A 20907-nucleotide genomic window follows, 5' to 3' on the forward strand; every position below is an offset into this window, starting at 1 on the left:
CTAAAAGATATTTCATCTTTATACTAAAAATACAGGTGTCGAAGATTGAATTTGCTGCTTGTATTTATGTCTACTTTGGTTGTGCCTTAGACTATAATGTTGCGTAACTGAAAATCTGGGTAGATACTTCTAGAAGTGAAGTTTGGGGGTTTTTTGAGGATATGTGCTAGCAAGGGGTAGTATATATTTAGCCATCTGAAATATGAGCAAATGTTGGAGGAATTTATTAGTAGCAGCAGCTGCAAGATTGAACTCTTCATTATTGCATGGAAATTCCCTGATAGCAGTAGAAAACTATGTATGATGAATTTCCAAGTCTAGTCACCCTGAGTGGGATTAAGTAAGTTAGTCTTCACTTCCACTGTTTAAACAGTAATGCTATTTGAAAAACTCTTGAAGTCTTACTTCAGGTTGCTCTGGCTATCATGAGGTTATTTTATAATGTAGGTGCCAAAAATTACTTCAGTATTTAGCTGCCTTCCCAGCTGTTTTCCATTAATTTTTGTTCTTTGCAGTAGGCATCGCAGGAAAAAGTGAATTCAACAATGAAAGAGAATGTGCTACTACTTGGGAAAAGAAACCAACTCCTGAGGAGAAAGCTAAAGCAGAAACTCTGCAGGTTCCTTCTACATCTGTCTGTGGTGTCAGCAGTGATACTGAGGATGACAGTCCAGAAGACTTTCAGACAGAAGTTAAAATTCAAGAAACAAAAGTAAGAACTAAATCTTTACTGAACTTTTTGTGATTAAACTTGGACAATTACTTCATATGTGTGTGAGACTACATAGTTTTCACCTTGTGAGACCTAAAACATCCAGTGGGAAAAAACTACTTGACTCTTGTGGCTGTGACTCAAGTCTTTGCCAACACTGAAACGGAAGCTTAGATCTTAAGTTCCTTGGGAAGAGAAAGGAGGTGCAGCTGTTCTCATAAAGCATAAAATGCTTTGGCTGGTAAAATCACTCCTAACATGTATATAAGGACTAATTGATTTCAGGAAGTAATAGTATTTTTTTGAAGGCGTACTACTTCAAAGATACTTCAGTCTTTTGTCAAGTTAATGTCCTTGTGTGTTAAGTGTAATGTAAAACTTCAGAAAGCTTACAACAACAATTTTTCTTGGTGGTCTTTTTTTCTAAAATGACTGTTCTTAATCTCCTGAGGAGGTGGTTTGAATATTAGGCTCTTCTAGCTTATTTGCTTATTACTTTTTTATTAGTCCCAGGAGAATGAGGTTACAAGTTCAGCTGACTTAGTCTGTACCAGTAAGAAAGAAGTACCTACTCCATCAACTGGTGAGGTGACAGTATCTGTCCAGTCAGCTACCAACAGTGAAGAACCAGATTCCACCACGGAGACTGTGCATGTATCACAGACTTTATCAGGAGCTGATGACAAACCTGTAGACTTGTCAACTAAAAAAAGTGATTTGGACTGTCCAGAGTCAACACAAGGTAGGGTCAGGGGTGCATTCTGTTTTGGGGGGCGGGGGGCGGAATGTAAGTATGCTTTTCTGTAGATTAGTTTGTCTCATATAGTTGCTGCCTTGGAGACAAGTAGTACCAATATGGAATTAGAAGCATGAGTTCCAATCTAGTAAAAATGTGACTGGGGATTAAAATAGTTACATACGTCAAATTCCGGTGTGTTCAAATGGCACTACTACAGAGCAATGCTAGTGTCTGTTGAACTATTTACATATGATGTACTTTCTCTCATTAGTTTACGGTTAAATACCATATGAATACTTATTAGACCTCTGTAGATCTGCATAATAGTAGTGTGCTGAAACTGTCTCACACAGTCTTGAGCCCTTTTTTTAAACCATAATAAAGGACTGTCATTATGACAAGTGTCGTGCAAACTTTAAATTTATTGGAAGATAAAAATACTGTAGAGACTTCTCCAGTTTATGCTTTTGACTACATAACATTAAATGCATTTTCTTTAAGAAAGGCAGAGAAAAACCTTTGACTTTTCCTTCTTATTTGATAGAAAACAGAATCATCTCATTTGGTTTCGGCAGTACTGCAGGCTTGTCATTTGCAGATCTGGCTTCCAAAGGCTCTGGAGACTTTGCTTTTGGCTCAAAAGGTGAGTTAAACTAGTCTCCAAGACAGACACTCAGCTGGACTTCTGCTTCATACAATATACCTTTTGTGCACCAAATTTCTACTGATCAATCAGTTAACAAGTTTTTTGCAAGTTTTTGTCAAGAGGAAAAGAATTACACAAAGTTTAAAATGTAACTCTTAATTGTAGATAAAAACTTCAAATGGGCGAATACGGGAGCAGCTGTGTTTGGGGAGACAGCCCGTAAAGCAGATGAAGATGAAGGTGGTAGTGATGATGAGGTGGTACATAGTGATGATATCCACTTTGAGCCAATTGTGTCTTTACCAGAGGTAAGGTGACTTCTGGAATATAAAACAACATTAAGATAAGCATGTCTGCTAACACAGCAATTTTTTAAAAAATGCTTTGCTTGACTAACTTTGCCTTCTGTGTTGTGTGCCTTGTTCTGTATTTCTTGCCCTAACTATGTAGAAATGCCTGCTGTTTTAAATCCTAGTACAGCTTAGCACTGGGGAAGGGTCTGGTGCATAAGTCAAAATCTTCAACGTTTATTTCATTGTACCTTGTCTGAGTGGTGATCAGTATGCAAATTTGTACACAACTTGTAAAAGCTAAAGCTGATTCATTATAGCACAGCTGAAAACCAAGGGGGGGAACTGAATAACTTAGTGGTAATACAATTCAGCTGTGGCTCTCTATCAATGACTTGTAGATTCAGTTCTGTGAAAGTCATGCCAACTTAAAATTTTTACTCTAAGCTAGGCAAGAGATTTCTAGAATCACTAAGCAATAAAGATGTAGTACACTTAACCTCACCTGAGGGCTGAGGGCTAAGGGAACAAACTTTGTTAGTTTGAAAATAAATTTTTTTTCAAGAAGTAGGAGAACCTTCAATTTTGAAGGTAGCTTTATAACTTGCTGAGTGAGCCTTCACACAGTTTTTCATGTCTTGATTTAGTATTTAGCTGTAGTGTGCCTAATAACCATTTCAAACTTTTCTGGTGTTACAGTCATATTGTATGGCTTTCCTATAAATAAAATAATTTAATTACAGATTAGTATAATTATTAAGCAAGACAAATAGAGCACAAATAAATAGTATGCAGTGTCCTTTAATTTGGACAGCAAATCTGATGTAGTTCTTAACAGGTCTTCGATCACCTTCAAAATGTGGTATACCTTTGCTCAGCTGTGTGTCCTATTATGGATTCTATTACTTTCTCCCCTTACTTGCTGCTTCTCCAGTCTCATTTCTCCCTCCACAAATAGTTGTTTGTCATGTATTCCTCCAGTTCTCTCAAGTGTTCCATTATCTTCAGATGTGTTAACTAAAGGAGGTTAGAGGGCAGTGATATGCATACATAAAGTGAGGAGGAGATACAGCTGTCAGGCCTAAGTTTGTTATGCTCAGTTGGTGTTTATTCTGTTCAAATGCAAATAATAAAGTTCTTTAACAATGTTCAAAAGGCAACACCTGCAATGGTAATAGTACTGTATCTTCACTTCTCAGTGTGCACATCATTCAGCAAACCTGAAACTTTGGAGGCAAACTTGCCAGAACACTTGATAGTGGGGGTTTTTTTAAAAGGAAAAAAACAAACACACACACACAACCCCTCCCCCCCCAAAACCAAACAAACCACATTCAAAGCAAAAACCAACAAACACCCACCAAAACCATATGCAGCATGGCAAAGTAGTATTGCAGTGCTATAATTAATCTCAAACAGTGGAATTTCTTGGGCTCTTAAATTCTGAATAGGCTAGATGTTTTACTTGTTTTGGGGTATGATGGATATGGTGTTGGAGAATGGAACACATTGAATAATTTTCCATTGTAATATGTCAGAATCATCATAAGTGTATGCAATACTATTTATTTATGTTGGTGACAGCAGCTCTCTGGGAAATCACAGGTACTCTACTGTGCTGTTTTTTAGGTGGAGGTAAAATCTGGAGAAGAAGATGAAGAAATTCTCTTCAAAGAGAGGGCAAAACTTTACAGGTGGGACAGGGATGCTACTCAGTGGAAGGAGCGTGGTGTTGGAGAGATAAAGATCCTCTTCCATACACAGAAGAAATACTATAGAGTCCTAATGAGAAGAGACCAAGTTCTTAAAGTTTGTGCAAACCATGTCATCACCAAAGAAATGAACTTAGTGCCCTCTGATACATCAAACAATGCTTTAATTTGGACAGCCACAGATTATGCTGGTGAGTTTTTCAGGTGGTTGTTTGTTTTGTTTTTTTTTTTTCAGTCATCTGAGTTTCTGTGGCTTTGGTTTTCCCTGGCAATTATGTAAGATGAAAGCTATTTGTTTCTGACTATACTGAATAGAACTAAAGAAACCTGTTCTCGGATTTATTTTCAGATGGTGAAGTAAAAGTAGAACAACTTGCAGTCAGATTTAAAAGCCAAGAAATGGCTAATTCTTTCAAGAGGAAGTTTGAAGAATGCCAGCTAAGCTTGTCAGAACTTCAGAAAGGACACTTATCTCTGGCAGCAGGACTGTCAAAGGACACCAACCCTGTTGTGTATTTTGAAGTTTCTGCTGATGATGAACCTTTAGGACACATAACCATGGAGCTGTTTTCAAATATTGTCCCTCGAACTGCTGAAAATTTCAGGGCCCTGTGCACAGGAGAGAAAGGATTTGGATTCAAGAACTCCAGGTTTCACAGAATAGTCACTGACTTTGTGTGTCAGGTAAGCATAACAGGAAGACTCGTCATTGAGAGAATGAGATGCATCTTGACTAACAATGGCACTTCAAAAATCGCTTTTATGGGATAGCATGTTCCTGTTGGCAGCATGAATCCAGTGTGCAAGATACTCTCATCTGCCCTTTCCCTATAAGGAGATGAGAAATGATGCAAGCTGCATGTGCTGCCCTAAGCCAAATGCTTTTTACCTCTGTCTGCCAGCTGCCTGATCCTTCAGTGTTACCTAGTGCTGCTGTGTTAGTGTGGAAAGAAAATCGGAGATAGAGATCTCCTCTTACAACGGGCAAGGGGCCTGTTGTTGAACAGGAACACCAAGGAAAGTAGGGTTTCCCAAAGTACCATTCAGCCTTCTCTCTCTACAGAGAGGAACTTCTGTATGCTCACCTACTAAGAACATTTACTTTCCAGGCTTCCTTTACATTTTAAAGTGCACTTTGTGTTTCAGATAATGTGCACTTAAAACTGATATTCCAAGTATTTTAGATGCTCAAGTTCCCATCGAAAAGAAGTCTTCTAGATTTCATTATCATGCAGTGGCCTCTTCCTTAAAATACTCAAATTTTTCACCAGGAGCATCAGCCTGAAGTGCATCTGAACCCACCATGTAGGCAGTGTTGGTTTTAAATCTCTGTATGCGTTAGGTAGCACTAGCAAGTTCTTCATAAATGGTTGAAGGCTTAGGAGATTGATCATAGCTCAGATAGACCTCTCCTTCCCTAAAATTCTCATTGATTCAGTGAGTTTCAGTGACTTGTAACAGGCAGAAGGAACCAGCTTCCTTACACACTAAACTGATGTTCCTGCCTGTCACTACATCCCTGAAGATGAGGCACGACCTTCTACAAACTCAGAAGTAGTCAGTAATATACGAATGGTTTGTCACCAGAATAAAACATAATCCAGCCTCTTGATTATGTATCACCTGTGTCTGAAGTATGCCCTTTATGGCTCTTCCCTTAAAAGTTGGTGCCTTTCTGATAAGGAAAGCAGCATTGCTCATTTAGTGTTTAAGCTTGTTTCAGGGTATTCCACATCCTATAAGGAGCAGGCTTGCTTTTAAAACAGTTAACTGCACCATGCATATCCTGACAAAAAGTGAGCTTTTATCACATGAAATTAGTATATTCTAAGTTTGCTCTGCTTTGCCTAAACTTTCTCCAGGTACAGTGAGAAGCTTTTCAAAGAGAAGTCTTTCCTTCAAAGATATGATAACCCATACTGTCACTTTTATAATCGTGAGCCAGAAGCTTGCTGCCTTGCAGAAAGACAAAATACGCTGCTCACTAGCAGTAGCTGCTCTCCTGAACAAGCAGTAACATGGCAAAAGCTGCTGCCTGCACAGAAGCAAGAAATTACTGGTCATGGTACCTTAACCTTTTTCAGGTGATCAATTCTGTGCCTGCAGGGACTAAGCAAGGACAGGCCTTCAATGAGATAACACAAGTCCCAGCTGTCAGGGCCAAGTGATGCAGGAAGCAGGCGGTGGGAAAGACAGGCCTAGAGGAGTGGTCCCCATGTGGAGCAGGAAGATAAAACGCTGTGTTCAGAATAAACAAGGGATAAACTTCCCACTACTGCTTCCATTAAAATGAACAAAGCTGCTGAAGCTGGGAAGCCTTATATCTAAATGTGAAAACTAAGAATGAGTTCTTCCAAAGCAAAGTCTTTACTGTTGAAAGGAGATATAATTGTGCTGTTGGTGTATGTTTTGGGACTTGTAAGTTAATGCCCCTTTTTTTTTTTCTTTTTTTTAAGGGAGGTGATATAACTCACCATGATGGAACAGGTGGACGGTCAATTTATGGAACAGCATTTGAAGACGAGAATTTTGAAGTGAAACACACTGGTCCTGGATTGTTGTCAATGGCAAATAAGGGCAGGGATACGAATAATTCTCAGTTCTTCATAACACTTAAAAAAGCAGAACACTTGGACTTCAAGCATGTGGTATTTGGGTTTGTGAAAGATGGAATGGATGTTGTGAAAAAGATTGAATCCTTTGGTTCTCCTAAAGGGCTAGTAAATGGAAGAATTGTCATTACAGACTGTGGGCAAATATAGAATTATTGCTTTGAGTATACAGATGTTCTAGCAGTATAAATCAGTATTTAGATGTTATTGACTAATTATTTCAACTTCTTAAAATGGACACTTCTGATGTATAAATGTAAAATTACAGCTTATAGGTGGGGTTTTTATGTGTTCCAATTGATTTTTTGCATGTTAAATAAAAAGTTCAGACACTGGCATATTTCAGGTGTATTTGTGTTATCCTGACATATTTGTATTAAATGTCAAATTTTAAAAATTAAATCTTAGTCTTGTTAAAATAAATGTCTTGTCTTCCCTTTTGGTTTGTTTAAAAAAAGGAAAACTTGCCTAATTTGTCTTCCTGCTCTCTTAGATCTCTATTTTGAATATGCAAATTGTAGGTGGTAATTGCTGGTCAGTAAACTGAAGGCCTTTGGAACTTCACGCATTTACTCTAATCTCTGGAAAGTAAGCTGAGGCAGCCGGCAGGTCTGAAGTCCCTCAAGAACACTTCAGTATTTGAAAGCTGAAGAATGGTTCTTAAATGTTTTGATCAGTATTTTGCTAAAAAGTGTACCAACTTTTTTGTTGTACATAGAATATTTCTAAATGACTTAGCTGAGTGGAAAACATGTACTTAATATCTGGATTTTGCCTGAAATATGCTGCAGTATAACCCACTGCTCGTGCTATGATGCGGCTCTCCTGGCTATCTTAAATGTTTATATTGGCTCCGATTCCTGAGGCAGACTGCGCTGACCTTGCTGCAGAACTGACTAACTGGAGGGTGCGTTGGTCAGGGTCGGTTTATCTTTTAAAGCTTTGTCTCTCGACAGTGAATATGCATGACTAAGTGTGGATTTGTTGGGGTTTTTTTATTTTTAAACTTTTAATCTACAGTTCAGTGCTGGCATTATCAAGGGGTTTTTTTTCCCAGTGTCGCCTATCTGGTGTTACGGTCTGCAAGTTGGAAATATGCAGCCTCAAGCTATTTTTTGGGTTGTTTTGGGTTTGGTTTTTTGTTCTGCTTTGTTTTTTTCCACAGGATAGCAGTACTTCTTCCCCAAACCTCCTCCCCAAGCATTAGACTGCAGAACACTATCCCCAACCACCTTCGGCTGCCTGTGTGAGGCTGGGGCCTACCCCCCCACCGCGGGAAGGGCTGGCTGTCCCGCCGGGGCCAGCGAACCGCCCGTTGCTGTGGCGGGCCTGTCCCGACGGCGGCGGGAAGCACCGGCCGCCCCTGCCCCCGCCGCGGCTTCTCCTCAGCAGCCGCCGCTTCTCCTCAGCAGCCGCCGCTTCCCGCCTCCACGGGGCAACGGGCTCTGCGCCTGCGCGCCGCCGCCTTCCCGCCCTCCCTCTACCGCGCCTGCGCCCGCCGCCCGCCGGTGGTGGCGGTTGGTTCGAGCCCGGGCGGTGCGGAATGGCGGGCCCCGGCCTCAGCCGTTCCCCTCGGCGTCTGCAGCGGCGCTACCTGCGAGGGCCGGCGGGGGTGAGACGGGAGGGCCGGGGGAGGGAGGTGGGAGGAAGGAGGAGGAGGAGGAGGAGGAAAGCCGTTCCTCCTCGCCTCGTCCCTGAGGCGCTTGGAGGCCGGGGAGTCTCTTCCTGGGGGGTTCCTTGTAAGCGCTGTGGTATTACATACGCGTATCGGCGGTGACAGCCAAAAAACGGGATTTAAACAGACTTTGGGAGCTTACGTGGAAAGCGTGTTCTTTCTAGTCCTACCCCTGTCCCTCTGCTCTGGTTGCGTTGCAGTGGAAGGGCTAGAGTCATCCTTCTCTGAACTTGAAATTTCCCTAGTTTGTTCCAAGTTTTGTGCATTCCCAAAACACGATCTGAGCAGCTTGGCACTTAGTTTTTGCCTAAAACCTTCTGGTGCCTGCCAGTTGGGCAAGATAGTATGTGAATCCTCTTAGAAATAGCATACTGGGCATTGTATAAAATATATATAATAGGATAACTCATTTATTTCGTATCTTCTTTTGCCACAGCAGTTGCTAGCCTTATTTAGAATGTGTTAGGAGTGTTTGTGATTGTAAAGCTAGCGATTAGCTCTGTTTTCAGGGAGCAGGAAAGTGTTCCGTGTCTAGTCAACCAGAGGAGAATCAAACCCATAGCTCGTAAGAGACTGCCATAATGACCAGTAAATTATGATGGGTATCATTCCCTTGCAGAGATAAAGCAATGATATTTTACACTAGAGAACAGCAGGTTCTTTGCACCGATATGAACGAAGGAACAGCATTGAGATTCCTCTGTTTCTGTTGCTTGTGCTGACATAAGCATTTATGGGTCTGCACAGTAGAATAGGAAACTGATCTGCCTAAAAACCCAGCAGCAAAGACCGCTCCCAGATGCTGGTGTTTCAAAAGTCTTTGACACTTTGTGGAAGGAATACTCACTGGCGAGGCACTTGCTTTTATTTTGTCTGAAGTCTGTTTGTCTTTCACTGAGACAAGTTTTTGCAGTTTCTTGCATCTGTATTCCATGGGTCAAATGGTTCCACTGTGTCCAACACCTGAAGTGTTCAGACTCATGCTGCAGGGGAAGTAATATGTTGTAAAAATACCCATGAGCAGCCAAGACTGGGAGGGATTGAAAGCTGGATTTGAGCTAGACACATAGTTGGACTGGGAGATCAAGCTGGTCCTGGGAATCATGAAATGAATACAGAAACCAGCCTTTTTTCCTGAGGAAGTGTGACTTGCCATTTTAGGATCAGGAACCATCCCAAATATGAGGTGAGGATTTGAGTTCTTTAGCAGCTAAAATCTGGACGTATCTGCCCTTAGTTCCTCCAGAAGGATTCGCAACTTGGGTAGCATTTTGTGGTGCTCTAGATGCTATGTTTTCCTTGGGGAATATTCTGCTTTGAATTACAGAACTGTTCTTTAAAGAAAAATAATTTTCAGAAGTTATCTTTAAAAAACTGTCACTGAGACTTTAAAGCATAATGCTTGCAAGGAAAGGAATACTAGATTTGTTTGTGTGTTTTGTTATTTCATTAAAAAGCAGTATTTAAGTACAAGAAAATACAGCAGTTGATCATTTAGAGCATAGCAGAGAGATGCAGTGAAACACAGCTAAGATCATGAGAGCTGCTTTGAGTCTGATCTTTTTTAATGTATATTGAATTGATTTGCTTGTAGCCTGATACTTGTGTCATTTGTTTTCTTAGTATGTAGTTACGAGTTAGGAAAAAGCAGAGCAGGAAACTTTGACATAGAAAGCCTAGATATAAAGATAGATGGCACTGTTTCCGTGATTACCTGATCCTACTTTTATACCCTTATTTTATGTTACTGTCTTCATAGTGTCTTGTAGCCTCTCAAATATTTTAACATGTAACACTATGAATATTTTATTGCCAGACTGTGGGGAATACGTTTGCCTCTTTGTATTAATGAGGGCCATTTACATTTATATATTGAAAAAAAAAAACAATTCCCTTTTCAAAGTCAGCGGTTTGTAGTAAGAGTTCTGTCACAAGGTGTTGTAACTGTTAAACGAATAAGTTGTAACATTCGCTGTCCCTGAAAATTCTGACTGTATTACAGTGGGTTTGTGCTTTCTTATAGGATTGCCTTTCAGGAGTATTACACACCAAATATAAGAGCAGAAACTTCCTAGCATACAAAGGTAATAGCAAACAATGGTGCTTTGATGTCTTTTTCAGGGAAAATATATACTAAAAAGTGTATCATTCCTAAATTTATTTTAAGTAGTTTTGTATTTTCTCATTTTAAATAGGTAGATATTCTCGATCAGGGGTTTGTGATATCTGGGAGTCAGCCTGGGAATGTTTGTTAATATTCACATAAAGAGCACAAAGGGTGCTTTAAAACAACAGTTCCCAACTCGTTTGTGTTTAAGTCCTGCTTGAAGTAGTTGGTAGCAGTCCACCTCATAATGCATACATTTGGCTTAAATTTAAAGATGCATATACGTTTAATATTTAGAATGTCTTTGGGCTTCTCGAGATTGCACACATTGCTGGTGCATGTGGACAGCAGGGTAACACAATGTATTTATCAGACTTTGGTTATAGAAAAATTAGTTTATGAAGGCAAGCTGTAAAACTTCAGAAAGACAAATCTGGTTTGAAAACTAAATAGTTCGTCCTATAGTTTTAAGCTGTTATAATTCTTCATTCGTTTGTTAGACTGCATCAGTGTTTTTTTGGTTCTTAAACCTATATGATTACATGGCAAGCACTTGCAATAAGCGCTTGTCGATTTCTTAATGTCAGTTTCTCAAATGCAAAATAAAATTGTTACTATTATATATATTCCAGGTGACATGGACAGCTCACTGGAAAATACCACTATTTCTTTATCCAAATTTTCTTTAGAGTCAGAATTTGCTGAAAGTGGAAAAGAGAACATCATCAGATCTTCTAGTGATTTCCTGCAAAGTTTTGAAGACTGGGATTGGTAAGAGGTGTTTTCTCTCCAGCTCTCCTTTATCATCTCTCATAATCCAGATAAACCATGAGTAAAGAATATGTTCGGATTACACAGATCCAGAAGTTGTTTTAAGATTCTTGTTTTCTTAAGTAAAGAACTGTTTGTGGCCGATGTATGAAATAATGTGAATGCTGATTTTGATAAGGAGCATTGTCTCGCTCACTTTCTAATCTAATCTGTGTATGTTGGAATTGCTAATGGGATACAGCGATGTTATAAACTGAACTAGGTGATATAAACTGAACTAAGAGGAAAGCAAATAACTCAGACTGATGAACAGCTTTAAGTGTATTTAGAGATAATTGCATTCCAAATCCAAGAAATCTCTTTTCAGGGCTACTTTACACCAGATACTAAAAAATAATTTAAAAAGGGGGGGTTGTATTTTTAACTTTCCTGGAATTTGGTGGTTGGTGGTGAGAGAAGAGCGTTGGTTTTACCTACTGCATATGTGTGCTTACAGCATGAAAATTCTAGTTATTGTTACTTTTAAGTCAGCAACATTACTAATTGTTGTGCTTAAAACCTTGTGAGTAATAATACTTTCCATCCAAATGATTTAACTCTGCTATTTGTTATCAAATATCAAAATCTTAGATTGAGCAATGTTTACATTTTTATACAGACTTCTCTCAGTGCTCTATGTGTAGCATGTTAGAAAGGGACTGAGTAATTTGAGATTATTGCATTTTTGTGTTTTTTTTAGTTTTGGTGATGAGCAAGATTTTTTTTGTGATTCAAGTGGTCTAGAAATAGAAGAAAAGTCCATGAATTGCTCTGAAACTGATGCAGTTCAAAATCCAGCTATATATGTGGAAACAGGTAATGAATACTGAATTTTAAATATTCTTGCAACTCTGTGAAGTACAACATGTAATTTAAAAAACTTTCTAGTAAATGTATTTCCATTCAGTTCAGAAATACAATACCAGCTCAAATGTATTTTAATTTGAGGATTTAACCTTTCATGTAAGTATGAGTAACTCCTTTAGAATTAGTTTAGGAGGTCCACACGTACTTGATGCAATACTAGCATACATTTTAAAAAGAAAGATCAACCTTTTATGAAACTGGCTGCCAGGTAACTTTATAAAATAAATGAAGAAACAGGGTGAGTTTGGGGGGTTTTGTTTGTTTGTTTTGTTTTATTTTAAGTAGCTAGCTGCATTAACAAATACTACAACTCTGTTAAGTCAGATGTCTTTAGTCAGTTTAAGGATGAAAAACTGGTAATGGGTAGAGGGAGAGTATTATGTTATTCAGTTAACTCAGGAAATTCTAACTAGAAGATTGTAGCAGGGACCAGCTGGCATTCATTCACTGCAAATGTTTGAAAATGCTGCTGCAATCGGAGGAGTTGTGAATCGGTGTAGCTCTGTCTCTTGTGGGGAGTTTTATGTTTAGACGAACATTGATGTATTTTTTTGAAGGTGTGGAGACAGATAGCTAGCTAACCAGCCCCAAAGGGGTTAAAAGGAATCTCAAAGCCAGGTAGAACAGATCAATGGAACTGTAATAGACTCTCACCCAGAGTTGTATTAAATGGGTGGGGAGAGACAGCTTTCTGAAAACACTTTCTTTCTGAAAATAAAAAAAAAAAAAATTAATTGCACCAGGAAAAATGCATGGTTTACAGTATTTGGGATCAAAGGCAAAATAAACACAAAACTCTGATAAATATCACACACATTTCATTCAGATATGACTACATTTTTTCAGGTTTCTTTTCCCTTTTTTTCTGTTTCTGTTAGGATTTGTGTGGCATTGTACTAGTTATGCTCTCCTTCCTCACCCCTGAAGCAGACACACTGTGGCAGAGCAATAGGTTTAGTTTCTTGTCTAGCTCCAGCTGTGATGGATGATCAACCACAGGGCTGCCTAATGCATACCACCAATTAGCCCTGATTGCATCATTTGCTTATCCAGTAACCTTTTTGCTGTTTCTTGATGCTCCTTCTCATTGTTCTTCTTTTCTCTTCTGTAGTTGTCTGCCAAATAAACAACCTATCCCTAATTACTTTTTCCTCATCAGCCTGAGTTTTGCTACATCTGTACCTGTTGTGGTTTAACTCCCGCAGGCAGCTCAGCCCCACGCACTGCTTGCTCACTCCCCACCTCCCTCTCAGTAGGAAGGGAGAGAATCAGAAAGGTAAAAGTGAGGAAACTCGAGGGTTGAGGTAAAGACACTTTAATAGGTAAAGCAAAAGCCACACACACAAGCAAAGCAAAACAAGGAATTCATTCACCATTTCCCATGGGCAGGCAGGTGTTCAGCCATCTCCATCACAAGTAACGGTGACTTGGGAAGACAAACTCTGAATGTCCTCCCTTCCTCCTTCTTCCCCCAGCTTTTATTGCTGAGCATGACATGATATGGTCTGGAATATCCCTCTGGTCAGCTGGGGTCAGCTGTCCCAGCTGTGTCCCCTCCCAAATTCTTGTGCACCCCCAGCCTGCTCGCTGGTGGGCTGAGAAACAGAAAAGGCCTTGACACTGTGCAAGCACTGCTCAGCCATAACTAAAACATCCCTGTGTTGTCAACACCATTTTGGTCACAAATCCAAAATGTAGCCCCATATCAGCTACTATGAAGAAAATTAACACTATCCCAGCCAAAACCAGCACAGAACCCAAATTTGTATTTCTGATACTGTCGCCTAGGTAATCTTGGCCTGATGTGGCACCTAGGTGCAGTTTGCCTTGCAAGACATCGCTCACCAAAAGATCCCAATGCTTCCCTTCAGTTATCTGTGAATTTTGGCCATTTGACTGTTTGTGAAATGCAGCCGTTCCTCACTGTGCTATCTGCAACTTTCATGAGCTTCTTACGCTGTAATCTGTCATGTCTAGCAGTTTCTCATGTTGTGTCCAGTAGTTTCTTAAGTCTTGTTCTGTTAACTTAGATGTCGGGCCACGGTCTAGTCAGCAGTGAATCACTTGCCTGAAGCCCTTACAAAAGTAATAGAAGATTTTGGCTATATTATGATTCAGTCTGTGCATAGATTTCAGACAGATATCTGTGGAATTTCTGTATTGAAGTGGAGGGGATAGTTTTACTTATAAAACTCCATTGATCATTGATCCCTGATCAATTCAAACAAGTCATGGAACACAGCTTTGAGCAATCTCCGTAATTCTATAAGAGATTACTGTCTCATTTTGGTACCTCTTGCTCTATACTTGTCACTCTAAATGCCTTAAAATAAATTTTCACTGTTCTGGAGCAACAATCATGTCATCATTTATCTAGGACTAATTTATTAATGTAAAATGTTTTTTTTCTTTCCATAGGCAGCAACTTACCAACCCATTTGGCTGCAAATATGCAAGAAAATAGAGACCAAAATATTACCGGTGGTTTGGTAAGGAAAATTGTGAGTGGAACTGATGCTCAAGCATGCAATAGTCAAGGCTTAATACCACCTCACATCAGTCAAATATATGATGAATTATTTCTTATACATCAGAAGCTCCAGGTAGGAACTGGAATCACCTTAAAAATTTTGTTGAGTAATGTTATGAAGATTCTCACTTTTGACAGGGAATTTGGAAATTACTTATATACTAAATCACTATTACTTATATACTAAATCACTATTACTTATTACTATTACTTATACTAATGACAATGACTTACACACTAAATCTCTGTCATCATCTGCCTCTTCCCCTAAATTAATTCACTGATTCGGTAGTGGTGCTTTGACTTGCATAGTGGGTAGGTCAGATAAAATTCAGCTTGAGGGAGTTTGAACACCGTGCTTCTACATCAAGAATGTCTTGTGATGCACTGTGGACATGGAAGGAAACACCTGCAACCATTGCTTCTCCTGAGAGCATCTGAAGCTATTCTCCTGACTCTAGGCATTCAAGAGTGCCTGCCTTCACAGCCTCCTGCAAAAACCATCCATTCCGCCTTATCTCTACTTTTGTGCTGCTGGGGAATCCCAGCAGTTCATCCCCTAGCAGGCCTAGGCCACTAGCAGAGAACCTCCTGTATTGTTTTATCCAGAAGCTCCCATGCTTCTGCTAGATTCCCTGCCAGGACTGTCTCTTGCACCAGATGAGATAAAAATAATTTTGTATCTCTTTCTCCTCACCACTTTTTCAGGGATGATTCCCACTATTTGAAAAAACAATATAGTAATCTAGTGTGCAGTGTAGACAGTCACATCAGACTCTGTTTTGTCTTGCAGTTAATCCAAAATTTTTGGAAGCAAAAGCCTAAGTTTAATTCTCTAGGTTTATACTTGAACAACCGTATAGGGTTGAATTTCGTATTTTGGGAGGCCGAGCCATCCTGACACACATCGAAGTCATTTGGGTTAACATGTGGGGAAGCTGAACATAGATGGCCATCAGGATACTTTTAATTAGTAAGCTATTGTGTAAGACTTTATGATTTTACAAAAAGTTTAGTGTATCTCTGGGAGAAAAAATTCAAATTCAGTATAAATTGTGACAATTTCATGGGTTTTAAAGCCATTTCAACTTTTTTTTTTTTCTTGATCCAGAAAGAAAGTTCAGCACAGCAGGAGTATGCTCTGCAACTGCAGAAACGAGAGCATTTGCTAACAGAGCGAGAAGCATTGCTTTTTAGACATGAAGCAGCTTTGGCTAAAATAAGAGGTGTTGAGGAAGAAGTTCACACAAAATTTGGAATTATAAAAGAGGTGCAGTAACACATTTAATGATGTTTATTGCTCTACATGCCATTTAACTCGTTTGTACTTATCTTCAGCCATCATATGTTTGCTGGATATAATGCTTATTTCTTTAAAGTGCTTGAAGTCCCCTTACGTAAAAAGTACCAAAAAATATTGTTAGGGGTTTTGTGTGGCTTCTGTTTCAGGGTGGTGCATTTAGTTGTCTGATGCGTACGTACATTTTACTGTTACAATTTAGAAAAGAAGGTGACTTGTTTCTAAAATAGCAAAAACTGTATGACCAGTATTAGAGAAAAATTATGATCTGTAATTGTATGTAACTTCAATGAGTATCTTTGCATTAGCTGTAGTTGAAGTAGATTTCCTTGGGAAGGCTTTAAGACACAATGAGATCTTAAGACATAACAGCTATTGCAGAGAGAGTGTTAGCAAAAAAAAAAAACCCACACTCAAAAAGTTCAAAGGAAGAAAAGATCAACCTAACTTTGAGGGGGTGGGAAGAAATGAAATTGTATGATTTTGCTATAAGAAGAGGTAGTAATTAACAACACTGTTTTTGTGAGCGTTTGCTGTTGAATTTAGGTCTTGTGGAAAGTTTTGGTTATTATCCGGAAGGTAACCAAGAGAAGTCCTTAAATATACATACATTGTGTCAAAACCATAAGCTGAGAAATTACACTTCTTTGAAGTGTGCAGATAAACCTTTCCCACAATCTGTTGAGGGAGGATAGACTACATGTTAAAAAGGGGAAAAGGGCATCAGAGGAGCAGGACCTCAACTTTTGAATGGGGAAGGAATAGGTTAAGGTCTTAATTTAGATGTTTCAAATCTTCTGAGCTTATAAGAACGTTACACCAGTTAGAGAACTGGCTGATGAAAACCCAGGAAAAATTAGTGGTTTATCTGTGAAAATTTGTGGAGGTCAAATGGAGTATTAGAAGACTTAAAAAATGTGGTGCCTTTCTTTACAAAAGGGAAAGTGTTGTACAGCCATCAGCTTACTGTCAGTTCTCTAAATAAATAAATCCTGAAACAAGCTATGACCAAACCACAGGAGACACAATGCAGAAAACAATGCAATAAATAACTGCTAGTATATGTTAATCATAAATTGTCAGATCAGTCTCATTTCCACTACAGTAAGGTAACAGGCATTGCTAATAGAGGACTAGTAGTTATATATATGTCTGGACTTAAATAGAAATTGTTTATATGTTTTTGCATGGCATTTTCGTAATCGTATTAGGAAAGTATAATATATATGTAATGCAGCTGGTGTAAAGCTGTAGTGAGACAGTAGTTCATGGTAGAGTTGAAGGAATGCACATAGATTCTGGAATATCTTTTCAGTCCATTTCAGTCTATTTTCAATAAGAAGTTTGACAGTGAGAAAGAGCACATTTATTAAATTTGAAGAAAATAGCAAGTGAGGGGGAATTTCAAGCATGCTGAAATAGAACATTAGGATTAAAATTGATCTTGACAAATTGAAGATGTGGCAGGTCTGAAAAAAACAGTATACTATTCAGAATGTGTACGTGTACAGTAGAGGCTGATGAGTGGATGCATGGGTTAAACATACAGGATGAATTGAGGGTGAATGTGCCAATCTTCAGCTACCTAAAAGGCTGCCACAAAGAGGAAGAAACTAGTATTTTTTTCATGTCTAGAATGACTAGACTAGAATGACTTCTACATGGTAGAAGTAGTAGTAGTAAGGGAAAATTAGATTAAGTATTAGGAAAAACTAGATCTAACAAAAATAGGCATACGAACAGGTAGATTGGTAAGACTGCAGTGTTTCCAGTATTGGGGGACTTAAGAAGAGACTAGGCAAACATCTGGCAGGAGTGAAATGGTATAGCTGGTTATGATATGGATGACACCACCCGATTTGATTATGGAAGTGGATGGCTTAGACATCCTGGCATCACTTACAACCCTATGGCTTAACAACTGCATTGGTTCTTCTTACCTTTTTTTCTCTACTGATTCTTCCTAGAGGAGCTATTTAATTTATTTAAAGCTCTTAACTGTGTATATAGAAAACGAAAGTGAAACATTCCATGTGATGTGATAGGGTGCACTCAATTATATGTTGGCAGCGTCTGCCTATTTATTGGTATGAAAAGGGGATCTGTCATTTCATACAGATGAGAGGAGGAGAGTAAACAGTTTCAAGTTGCGCCAGGGGAGAGATATTAGGAAAAATTTCTTCACCGAAAGGGTGGTCAGGCATTGGAACAGGCTGCCCAGGGAAGTGGTGGAGTCACCATCCCTGGAGGTATTTAAAAGACGTGTAGACGTGGTGCTTAGGGACATGGTTTAGTGGTGGACTTGGCAGTGTTGGGTTAACAGTTGGACTCAATGACCTTAAAGGGCTTTTCCAACCAAAATGATTCTGTGATTCTCTGTCTTCTTAGGCAAGTGTGGGTAGGTGCTTTAGACAAGAACATCCTGCCTGCAGCTGTTCTGATCCTATTGGCTGCAGAAGAGCTGCATTTGAGGAAAAGAGGAATTGTAGATGGTTTTCTTGTATAGCTGGAATGGAAGTTACTGAGCTTCCAAGCAGAAATATAGAGAAGGGTGTCTTCAAGGCTTGCATCCTTTAAACTTCTGCTGTGCTTTATTTTTGTCATTTGCTCATGTAAGAAGAGAGGGTATGACTGGAAATGGAAAAGTAGAGAATGAGTGGGTGAATGAGTGAAGAGTAGTGAATTCATGGAAGGGGAGAAATGAAAGATAGTAAGTACATATAGCTGCAATATTTTCAGTAAAGTAAAATTTTGCCATTTTATCAAATCTGAGGTACTTAAAGAGAGCACTGGTGTCCAGAGAAGACTCAATCTAAAATAAGATTCAGGGAAAAGAGAAGTGGATATGCAGGTTGTAGTTAACAATTCATATGCTTGTGCTGTAAACCAGAGCGCTAGTCTATGAGGCATAGGATTAGTTTCTTGTTCTGCGTGATTCAGAGTGAGCTAAGCCAGAAAAACTAGTTGAAACCTCAAAAGTTGCTGCAAAACAGAATCACAATTTTTTGTAATTATATGGAAGAATAAGCTGTAAATAAAAGCTTTGTCATTTATTCTAGTTCACAAACACTACCCACATCTGACTTGTTTGGGAAATCTACATATTGATATAATCTGTTTTGGGTAGAATCTGGAAAGAATAAGACCAATAGGCTGTGCACCTTCCTATCAGTTTCTTTATAGACTCTTCTTAATATGCAGTGTGGATGTTGTTTTTCTCACTACTGGTTGAATGTGCAAATTTGGCCGTGCAGAATTACAAACTCGATCTTCGAAAGTTTGTCCTATTATTTTAACACTAAAATGGAACTTAGCTTAGAATTGTTTCTAAAATAGTCTCTTGTAAGTCAAGTTTTTAAATTCGATATTTCTATAGCAACACGAGGCAGAAGTTAAACAGCTGACAGAAGCCTTGAGAGAAATAACTAAAGAAAATAGGAGGCTGAAGTCATCATTTGACACCTTGAAGGAAATGAATGACTCTTTAAGAAAACAGGTAAAATTAGTTATTTCCTGTTATCAATTATTTTATAAGTTACAGTCAACAATTTTAAATACTTGAACAGCTTAAGTTTGCAAAATTGCTGATTTTTTGTTTCTGTAAGACAAGAATTGTATGAATGACTGAAAGTACTTTCTGCACTTTTTTCTAGTACTTGAAACTTAGCCTTTCTAATCTTTTAAAGTATAAAAAAAGCTTGGACTTACTCCTCTGACCCAATAGCAACAGCTAATTGTTAGGAAGGACAAATCCATGTCCTCTGAAGCAAATTGAGAGTGGATGGAGAGGAAGTCTTTTATAACATAATAGAATCCACCCTGTGCTGAATTGCTGCGCTGATTCTATTAAATACAAAGTAGCATGTGTACTTCTAACTTCATGTTTGCTCAATATTTTTTTTTATTTTTACAAATGTTAATTAAGGCAATATTTTCTCAGTTCTTAAACTGGAACAGTGGTTCATAGGAATACAGAGAGTAAGAATTTTCATCTCACTTGACTGTTAAATCTGACCTAAAATGCTGACACTCAAAATGCTATCTAAACTATTTGACCATTTTTTATTCATTGACTTAATTACAGTTCTGATAGTCTGAGTACAATAAAAATCTACAGCAGAGCCTTATTCTTTCTCTTAGAGAAGGTCAGACCTAACTCCTAGAATGTTGATGGTTCTGGTGCAACCCATCTGTCTCTCTGTTTTTCCCTCACTATAAAAACTTTGCATTTCTGTGCGAACTGAGGGCTTCTGTGATAAACGTGCTGTTCATGGTTGTATGCATAGAGGATGTTTCTTATATTTAAATGGAGGTTGCAGTTTCCCTCATCTTCTCTCACAGAGCAAACTGCTTTTGTAGCATGCTCAGTAACTGTTCCATTCTGCAGAGAAGAAAACTTTCACCCTCCCCATTAACAAGGCTATTGGACCGTTCTTGAAATGTGCACTCCATTTTTATGTCACTTCTTCATGAAAAGTAATCAAATGTGTAGTGCCTTTATATCTAGATGGGCATTGTAGTGCTTATTCTTCCCCTGCAAACTGAAAGGTTGGGCTGCAGGTCAACAAAGAGCTACTGCTGTCTTATTTATCCTGGAAAAGGTTGCCCAGAGAGGTGGTGGAGTCGCCCCCCTTGGAGATATTCCACAGCTGTCTGGGCATGGTCCTGGGCAGCTGGTTCTCAGTGGCCCTGCTTGAGCTGGGGGCTTGGACCAGATGACCTCCAGAGGTGCCTGCCAACCTCAACCAGTCTGTGATTACTGAGATTTGTTGAGGAGGTGGATGATGATTTTGTTTCTGTCGCTTTATGTACTCAGAAGAAAAAACTTGAACTTAAACACATTAGCCACTCAGCAACAACATCAAATTATTTCAGTGTGATAATTAAGTCAAGAAGTGAGTTTTGAA

At 38.9% G+C, this 20907-nt stretch overlaps 2 protein-coding genes across 9 annotated transcripts in view; both read left to right on the plus strand.

The window, feature by feature from the left end:
• RGPD4 (RANBP2 like and GRIP domain containing 4) overlaps nt 1-7134 on the plus strand; it is a 34085-nt gene extending 26951 nt beyond the window's left edge. For 2 of the 4 annotated variants that reach the window (XM_069770172.1, XM_069770176.1), the window contains 7 exons: nt 516-712; nt 1220-1454; nt 1996-2094; nt 2263-2405; nt 4017-4290; nt 4449-4783; nt 6556-7134. In XM_069770172.1, coding sequence (XP_069626273.1) covers nt 516-712; nt 1220-1454; nt 1996-2094; nt 2263-2405; nt 4017-4290; nt 4449-4783; nt 6556-6861 — 1589 coding nt within the window. In that variant the 3' untranslated portion in view covers nt 6862-7134. The remainder of the gene's footprint in view (nt 1-515; nt 713-1219; nt 1455-1995; nt 2095-2262; nt 2406-4016; nt 4291-4448; nt 4784-6555) is intronic. The other 2 variants (XM_069770174.1, XM_069770173.1) reach the window with 2 other exon arrangements.
• A 1037-nt stretch (nt 7135-8171) lies between these two features.
• CCDC138 (coiled-coil domain containing 138) overlaps nt 8172-20907 on the plus strand; it is a 41103-nt gene continuing 28367 nt past the window's right edge. Inside the window, exons 1-7 of one of the 5 annotated variants that reach the window (XM_069770177.1) lie at nt 8172-8323; nt 10410-10470; nt 11126-11264; nt 12004-12119; nt 14589-14773; nt 15812-15970; nt 19377-19496. In XM_069770177.1, the coding sequence (XP_069626278.1) occupies nt 8255-8323; nt 10410-10470; nt 11126-11264; nt 12004-12119; nt 14589-14773; nt 15812-15970; nt 19377-19496 (849 nt within the window). In that variant the 5' untranslated portion in view covers nt 8172-8254. Of the gene's footprint in view, nt 8324-8796; nt 9573-10388; nt 10471-11125; nt 11265-12003; nt 12120-14588; nt 14774-15811; nt 15971-19376; nt 19497-20907 lie in introns of those variants that run through there. The other 4 variants (XM_069770178.1, XM_069770179.1, XM_069770180.1 and 1 more) reach the window with 4 other exon arrangements.

Source organism: Haliaeetus albicilla, chromosome 25 (genome assembly GCF_947461875.1).
Source record: "Haliaeetus albicilla chromosome 25, bHalAlb1.1, whole genome shotgun sequence".
NCBI classification, from domain to species: domain Eukaryota; kingdom Metazoa; phylum Chordata; class Aves; order Accipitriformes; family Accipitridae; genus Haliaeetus; species Haliaeetus albicilla.